The sequence below is a fragment of the Lactuca serriola genome, chromosome 7, assembly GCF_051521515.1.
Source record: "Lactuca serriola cultivar US96UC23 chromosome 7, Lser_US96UC23_V15, whole genome shotgun sequence".
NCBI classification, from domain to species: Eukaryota; Viridiplantae; Streptophyta; class Magnoliopsida; order Asterales; family Asteraceae; genus Lactuca; species Lactuca serriola.
In genome coordinates, this window is record NC_136414.1 from 43,650,958 (window position 1) to 43,659,918 (window position 8,961).

The 8,961-nt window shown below is 38.8% G+C and overlaps 1 protein-coding gene across 1 annotated transcript; it reads left to right on the top strand.

The window, feature by feature from the left end:
• Positions 1-217: 217 nt before the first annotated feature.
• KEG (protein kinase KEG) lies at positions 218-7,941 on the top strand. The gene is made up of 16 exons (XM_079010267.1): positions 218-1,149; positions 1,618-1,980; positions 2,078-2,308; positions 2,768-2,896; positions 2,982-3,318; positions 3,436-3,593; positions 3,692-3,849; positions 3,989-4,110; positions 4,232-4,366; positions 4,485-4,609; positions 4,772-4,876; positions 4,963-5,196; positions 5,306-5,639; positions 5,735-5,923; positions 6,001-6,306; positions 6,395-7,941. Exons 1-16 carry the CDS (start codon positions 443-445, stop codon positions 7,637-7,639), a joined length of 4,878 nt encoding a protein of 1,625 aa, XP_078866393.1. The 5' UTR covers positions 218-442; the 3' UTR covers positions 7,640-7,941.
• The last annotated feature ends 1,020 nt before the right edge of the window (positions 7,942-8,961 follow it).

An 8,961-nucleotide genomic window follows, 5' to 3' on the forward strand; every position in this document is an offset into this window, starting at 1 on the left:
TCGGACAAGATAAACCTTCTTTTTGGAATGATGATATTTCTTTAGCCATGGTCATGTCTAACACATTAGTACAAAAACTTCAAATAAAATCCCAACTCACGATACCTAAATTTTTTTTCCAAAAAAATGGAATAACTATAAATTAGACATTATTGTATTTCGCATCTAGAACTTGTACTTTTTGTATCTTATACTAGAAACCGGTTTCACACTTTCACTTCATCGTATGCTAAACCAGAAGAAAAACATCAACTTATAATAAAATTAAACCCCCAAAAAAACCTTCTTGTGTGCTCTCCAGCTATTCTTTCCAAATCCATCGATCACTTCTGTTCAATGGATCTACCATTCCTGATTCAATCAATTTGAGATCTTGAATCAGGTGGTGGGTTCAATTCAATCAGTCAACTTGAACTGTTGAGGAGTTGAAAGATTCAAGGGTATGAAGATACCTTGTTGCACGGTTTGTCAGACAAGGTACAACGAAGAAGATAGGTGTCCGTTGTTGCTTGAGTGCGGCCATGGATTCTGTAAAGAGTGTTTGTCCCGTATGTTTTCATCAGCACCATCAGACACTACTCTTCCGTGTCCACGATGTCGCCAAGTCTCCGTTGTCGGTAACTCCGTCCACGCGCTACGGAAGAACTACGCTATTTTGGGGTTAATCTCTTCTGCTTCCAATAGCGATTTTACCGACGAGGATGATGACGATGAGGATGATGGGTTGGTGGTGGTGGTGGATAGAGACCGGCGCAGCTGTGGGTCCAACGCTTCCAGTTCTAATGGCTTAATCGAACTTGGTTCGCACCAGGATTTGAGGATGGTGAGGCGGATTGGGGAAGGGCCAGGGCGGAAGGGGAGCGGAGTTGAAATGTGGTCGGCGGTGTTGTCTGGGAAATCAGGGAGGTGTCGTCACCGTGTGGCGGTGAAGAAACTTGTGGTGATTGGGGAAGATACTGATTTAGTTTGGGTACAGAATGAGCTTGATGATTTGAGGCGTAAGTCGATGTGGTGTAGAAATGTGTGCAAGTTTCATGGGGCAACGAAGGTGGATGAGTGTCTTGCTCTGATCATGGATAAATGCAATGGTTCTGTTGAGACAGAGATGCAAAGAAACGAAGGGAGACTCACTCTTGAGCAAATCCTGAGGTTTGTTTCTGTGTAACAGTTTCTCTTTGTGATTTACTTGTTTCTTGTTAGATATGTTTGATTTGATTCACAACATATGAAGTAAGCTCTTTGTTAAAAAAAATCACCTTTTGCCCAAAGAATTTCAAACCTATAACACCCTAGTATTTGGGAACAATAGACATGACGTAAACCATTAGAAGGAAGCTCCCTGTTGCAAAGCATGAATCCTCATTAGGGTTACAACTCCTATAATGTTAAAATTGATGAATGGAATGTAAGGGTAAAGTGGTTATTTAGTCTCATTCAGACAGTTTATTCATTCTAGATAAGAACAGTCCTTATGCATACAACACTTTATCCAGACAAACATTATTACCCATTCAACCACTTTACCCTAACATATCTAAGATTCCATTTCTTGTATATTCCAAATCTAGTAATTATTACTATTATCTAATAATCTTCTTTCCTTCCTCTTTTTAATAGATATGGTGCAGATATTGCTCGTGGGGTGGCTGAACTACATGCAGCAGGTGTGGTTTGTATGAACCTTAAACCATCAAATCTTCTTTTAGATGAAGAAGGTCGTGCAGTTGTTTCCGATTATGCCCTTCCTGCCATTTTAAAAAAACCAGCTTGCAGAAAAGCCCGATTAGAGTGTGATTCCTCAAGAACTCATTCATGCATGGATTGCACAATGTTAAGCCCAAACTACACAGCTCCAGAAGCATGGGAGCCTGTTAAAAAATCTTTAAATATTTTTTGGGATGATGCCCTTGGTATATCACCTGAGTCAGATGCATGGAGTTTTGGGTGTACATTAGTAGAAATGTGCACTGGTTCTGTTCCGTATGTATAAATTTTAATATATATTTTTTATATTCCTTGACTTATACACGTTGTATTGTTACTTAAAATGTAAAAAATTGGTAACTTTTTTTTGTAGGTGGGCTGGATTAAATGCTGAGGAAATATATCGTGCAGTTGTTAAGGCGAAAAGACAACCTCCACAATATGCAAGTGTAGTAGGTGTTGGAATACCAAGGGATTTGTGGAAAATGATTGGTGATTGTTTACAGTTTAAGGCACCTAAAAGACCGCCTTTTAGTGCTATGCTTGCAATATTTCTTAGGCATTTACAAGAAATACCTCGTGGGCCTCCTGCAAGCCCAGATAGGTAAGGGTTTTTTTCTTTTTTACTTAATCTGGACATAATGAGTTAATGAGCTGTTTGATATGCCTCTTATTGGGTCTGACTTGGTCAAATTCAGACTGCTTGATACCACAATTAGAAGCCTCTGATTCGCTCCTATTGCTTCTGATTAATAAGAGGTTGGGTCTGACTCAATCAGACCTTGACTTACTTCATGTTAGAATTGATGTATATTGTGAAAATTGTGTGTTGGAATGTGAGGGTATAAGGGTCATTGAGTCTCATTCAAACGGTTTATTCGGTCTAGAAAAGAAACGAACTTTATGTATACAATGTTTTATCCATGCATACATCATTACGTATTCAGTCAGTTTACCCATACATGACTCAATGGGAAGAAAAAAACAAAAACAACCCCCAAGTCTTGTAAAGTTTTCAAAAAGAAACAACACATCATATTTACAACATTTTCTCAAATTGCAGTGATGTAATTGTATACCCGAAAGCAAATGGGACGATACCACCTGTCCCTCCAACCAACTTAGAAGTTGTCCATGATTATCGAACTCTTTTACATACAATGGTTTGTGAAGGGAATGTTTCTGGTGTGAGGTCAGTATCACTTTTCAATTATACCTTTATCACATTCTTTCTTTCATTCTGTAATTTATGGATTCCTTATATTTTTGGAATACAGTGAGTTGCTAGCAAAGGCTTCATCAAAAAACGATGTCAACACGTTTCATTCTCTTCTAGAAGCTCAAAATGCAGAGGGCCAAACTGCCCTCCACCTGGCATGCAGACGTGGCAGTTCTGAACTCGTTGAGGCTATTTTAAGTTATCGAGAGGCCAATGTGGATGTACTTGATAAAGATGGGGACCCACCACTTGTGTTTGCTCTTGCAGCGGGGTCCCCAGAATGTGTGCGTGCTCTTCTTAGTAGATATGCTAATGTGAGGTCTAGATTGAGGGATGGATTTGGTCCTTCAATTGCTCATGTTTGTGCATATCATGGTCAACCAGATTGCATGCGTGTAAGTTTTTTGTAATTCTATGCAATAAACAGCAATGTGCTTTCATTGATTTGTTTATATGTAGATTTCTCAAAATGTTTAATGTTCTAATATTTTTTATAAAAAAAAAACCTATAGGAATTGCTAGTGGCTGGAGCTGATCCAAATGCAGTTGATGATGAAGGTGAATCTGTATTGCATAGAGCAGTGACAAAAAAGTACACAGAGTGTGCTCTTGTTATATTGGAAAATGGGGGATGTAAATCCATGGGTATTTCAAACTCAAAGAATCTCACGTAAGTACAAATTTTATCTTTTCTTATGTTTCTAGAAGCTAATTTCAATCAATTTTGAGTTATATGGGGATTAATCAGTTAATTGTATGATTCAATAGGCCTCTGCATTTATGTGTGACAACATGGAATGTAGCTGTTGTTAAAAGATGGATTGAAGTTGCATCCTCTGAAGAAATTGCAGAAGCCATAGATGTACCTAGTCCTGTGGGGACCGCATTGAGTATGGCAGCTGCTTTAAAGAAAGATCATGAAGCTAGTAAGTTTTAAAAAAAATCTCATATTCATGATTCATCTCAATCACTTTTTTATTGCTAGTTATTACCCTATATATATATATATATATATATATATATATATATATATATATATATATATATTGTTTAATTTTGTTGCAGATGGTAGAGAACTTGTACAGATTCTTCTTGCTGCTGGAGCTGATGCTACTGCTCAAGACACTCAACATGGACGCACAGCTCTGCATACTGCTGCTATGACTAATGATGTGGAGTTAGTTAAAGTAAGTTTATTTGTTTATTTGTTTATTCTTCCATCATTTTGCTCAAGTTTAGTGACATTTACACAACAGAAAGACATGATTGAGTTGAATTGGGTCATTAACTGGTGTTTTGTTTGAGCAGATTATTCTTGATGCTGGAGTTGATGTGAACATAAGGAATGTGCAAAACACCATTCCTTTACATGTGGCATTGGCAAGAGGATCAAAATCATGTGTTGGAATGCTTCTTTCTGCAGGAGCAAATTGTAATTTGCAGGTTCCTATTCCTTTCCCTCTATCAATTCTAAATTGGATATTTGTTTGTTATGAATTATTTTTTTATGGCTCTAACAAGGGTGCTGCTTGTTTTCAACTTTTTCTTTTTCTTTTTTCAGGATGATGAAGGAAACAATGCTTTTCATATAGCTGCTGATACAGCAAAGATGATACGTGAAAATCTGGAGTGGATCATTGTTATGCTTAAATATCCAGGGGCTGCTGTAGAAGTCAGGAATCACAGGTACTTCCATTGATTTGTTTATTGTTTCATCCTACTTTCATTTCTTTCTATGACACCATTGTACTTTAAAAAATCTACACACTTATAGCAAAATATCATCCAAATATATAATAATTTTCATTTAGCACTTATATCTATCTATGTATTTGTGATGGATGTCAGTGGTATGACACTACGTGACTTCTTGGAGGCCCTTCCTCGGGAATGGATTTCAGAGGATTTGATGGAGGCACTTGCAAACAAAGGAGTTCATTTATTTCCAACAATGTCAGTATCTTTCTTTCATTTTCTAATATACATCTTTTCTATCTACATTTCAAAAAAATACTTGATTTTTTTTTTCTTTCAAATAGATACCAAGTAGGTGACTGGGTGAAATTCAAAAGTACAGTTGCAACACCAACATACGGGTGGCAAGGTGCAACACACAAAAGTGTTGGTTTTGTTCAAAGTGTCCCTGATAAAGACAATCTTTTTGTTTCATTCTGTTCTGGTGAAGCCCGTGTACTTGCCAATGAAGTTATGAAAGTCATCCCATTGGACAGAGGCCAACATGTCCAACTCAAACCAGATGTCAGAGAACCAAGGTACGATTACATAGGACAAAAGTTGGAATCTTTTGTCCTACCCAAAAAGTAATTCTTATAGTTAATACATAATTTACAAAAAAAATAAAAAAAATGATAATCTTGACAGATTTGGTTGGCGTGGGCAATCGAGAGAGAGTATTGGAACTGTTCTTTGTGTTGATGATGATGGGATTTTGCGGGTCGGGTTTCCTGGAGCATCCAGAGGATGGAAGGCCGACCCGGCAGAAATGGAGCGGGTTGAGGAATTTAAAGTTGGAGATTGGGTTCGGGTCCGACCCGCTCTTACAACAGCTAAGCATGGGTTAGGGTCGGTTACACCAGGAAGCATTGGTATTGTGTATTGTATTAGACCCGATAATAGTTTGTTGTTGGAACTCAGTTATCTTCCAAATCCATGGCATTGTGAACCCGAAGAAGTTGAACCCGTTGACCCATTCAGGGTATATATAATAAAGATACATTTATTTATTGTTGCTATTTCTTGATATTATACTAAATAGAATAATTCAACTTATGTTATCCTCAATGTCTACAGATTGGCGATCGTGTATGTGTGAAGAGGTCAGTTGCAGAGCCTAGGTATGCTTGGGGTGGTGAAACACATCACAGTGTTGGAAGAATTATTGAGATAGAAAGTGATGGTCTCCTGATAATTGAAATTCCAAATAGGCCCATACCATGGCAAGCTGATCCTTCTGACATGGAAAAAGTCGAGGACTTTAAGGTAAATTAACAAACATCTTTGGGTATTTTATTTTCTTTAACAATTATGACTTATGAGCGAATTATGTGACATGGCAGGTTGGAGATTGGGTGAGGGTTAAGGCTTCAGTGTCTTCACCTAAATACGGGTGGGAGGACATAACCAGGAACAGTATCGGGTTAATCCACAGTTTAGAAGAAGATGGTGACATGGGAATCGCCTTTTGCTTCAGAAGCAAACCCTTTTCATGTTCAGTGACAGATGTCGAAAAAGTAGCACCTTTCGAATTAGGTCAAGAAATTCATATAATTTCTTCCGTCAACCAACCACGCCTCGGATGGTCAAACGAAAGCCCCGCCACCGTGGGTAAAATCGTCCGAATCGACATGGATGGAGCTTTAAATGTATGTCAACTTAACTCCTTTTTTTCTCCATTAACTCATTCAAAAACCATTTCCAATTTCCATATCTTTTTCTTTTCCTTTTTCTCAGGCTAAAGTGGCTGGAAGACACGGGTTATGGAAAGTATCTCCTGGAGATGCGGAAGTCCTTTCGGGATTTGAAGTAGGCGATTGGGTTCGATCAAAACCGAGTGTAGGAACTCGACCTAGTTACGATTGGTATAGTATTGGAAAAGAAAGTTTAGCAGTTGTTCATAGTGTACAAGACACGGGTTATCTAGAATTGGCTTGTTGTTTCCGTAAAGGCAAATGGATGACTCACCACACGGACATCGAAAAAGTCCTCGGGTTCAAAATCGGGCAGCACGTGAGATTCCGGGCAGGGCTAGAAGAACCGCGATGGGGTTGGCGAGGCGCGCAGCCCAACTCCCGTGGCGTTATCATCAATGTGAACGCGGACGGCGAAGTACGCGTCGCGTTTTTCGGGCTGCCCGGATTGTGGAGAGGCGACCCGGCGGATTTGGAAATAGAAAAAACTTTTGAAGTTGGAGAGTGGGTTCAAATGAGTGAAACCGCAAGTGTTTGGAAATCAATCGGCCCGGGTAGTATCGGGATTGTACAAGGGATTGTATATGAATCGGACGAATGGACTGGGAATATTTCGGTAGGGTTTTGCGGGGAGCAAGATCAATGGGTCGGCCCGTGTACAGATCTCGAACGGGTCGAGAAGCTCACGAACGGGCAACGGGTTCGGGTGAAACCCTCGGTGAAACAACCGCGGTTCGGGTGGTCGGGCCATACGCATTCCAGCATCGGGGTGATTTCGGGTATCGATTCGGACGGGAAGCTAAGGATGTATACCCCCGCGGGTTCAAAGTCATGGATGCTTGACCCGTTTGAAGTGGAAGTGGTTGAAGAAGAGGAGCTCCATATTGGGGACTGGGTCCGGGTCAAACCGTCTGTGACCTCCCCGGTTCACCATTGGGGGGAGGTGACTCATTCGAGCATCGGGGTGGTGCACCGGATGGAGGAGGGTGATGTTTGGGTGGCGTTTTGTTTCTTGGAGCGGTTGTGGCTGTGTAAGGCGGGGGAAGTGGAGAGGATCCGGCGGTTTGTGGTGGGGGACAGGGTGCGGATCAAGAAGGGTTTGGTTATCCCGCGGTGGGGGTGGGGGATGGAGACGCATGCGAGTAGAGGTCAGGTGGTGGGGGTGGATGCGAATGGGAAGTTAAGGATTAAGTTTCAGTGGCGGGAAGGGAAGCCGTGGATTGGTGATCCGGCTGATATCGAACTTGATGATAGTGAAAATGGGCTGCCAGCTGGCCGGATTTTGTAGGTGTCAGGTGGTGGTTTAAAAAAAAAATATATTATATAATATATGAGATCGATTTAGGAAATGGGTGGTGATATGACAGAGGTAAGGGTATTTAGGTAAATAGTCTCTATATATATATTATATGATGATTGCTGTTTATTTAATTCTACTATACAGAGAGAGGCGTACGTAACATAACTGATAAACACCATTTGATATTTGTTTTTCTTGTTTGTAGACGTTAGACATGGTGTGGGTTTTTGTTTCATGTATCTATCTTTAACTCATATTATGCCTTCCTTGTTCATATTATTATTTTTATACACTGGCCTTCTTGTTTCTTCTTTTTTAATTCAATCGCTGCTTTGTTCTAAATTTTAAATAGAGGTCTAAAAAACATCATAAAAACTAAAAATCATCTTTTATCTTTCTTCTTCAAGGAACACAACCTATCCATGGCCATGAGAATAAGGGTGTAACTAACTTGAACCAGGTGAGATACTCGAGAACAATTCGGAAAATACTTGAAATAGATTTTGTTCAAATCGAGGTTGAGCTAATAAAATATATTATTTAGTCAAGCTTGAGTATTACTCGGCTTGTGAAGCTCTTTACAAGCTGAATTGAGTTACAATCTTAGTCGTATTTCTATTTCAATTTAACATAAACTTATATTTTTAATAATTAGTCTAGTCGAGTTGAATGAAAGTGTCGGTTATTTTATTGAGCTCAAGCCCAAGTTTGAAATTGAGGCTTTAGTCGAGTTTCGAGTCCAAGTTTTCTAGTCGAGTTGAGTATCGAACTATACAGTATTCACTCCGCTTGATTACACCGTACATGGGAATGGGATGATGCATGTTGTAAAAGGAACGAAATGTGCTGGTCTTTCATCTTTATTCTTCAAGAAACAAGCCCAAACCCTACCCCTGCCCATGGGATGATGTTGTGTATATATATATATATATATATATATATATATATATATATATATATATATATATATATATATATATATATATATATATATATATATATATATATATATATATATATAAGATTCTTATTTCGCCTATAACCAAGATTTATATTACAACATTTTCCATCATCTTTAGAAATCATGACTATTTTAATGACATGAGTTTGTCAAATCAATAAATTGTCAAAGAAACGATTTTTGTGACAGGCAAGATGTTGTATGTAGGGATGAGCTATAACAAAAATAGGCCGAACTCGCTCAAAGATTTCATCTTCTATTCCAATGGCATATAAATTTTTTTCTTTGAAACGAAAAATCTAATCTATTTATAAACTACTTTTTAATTCAACTTACTCATAAACTAGTC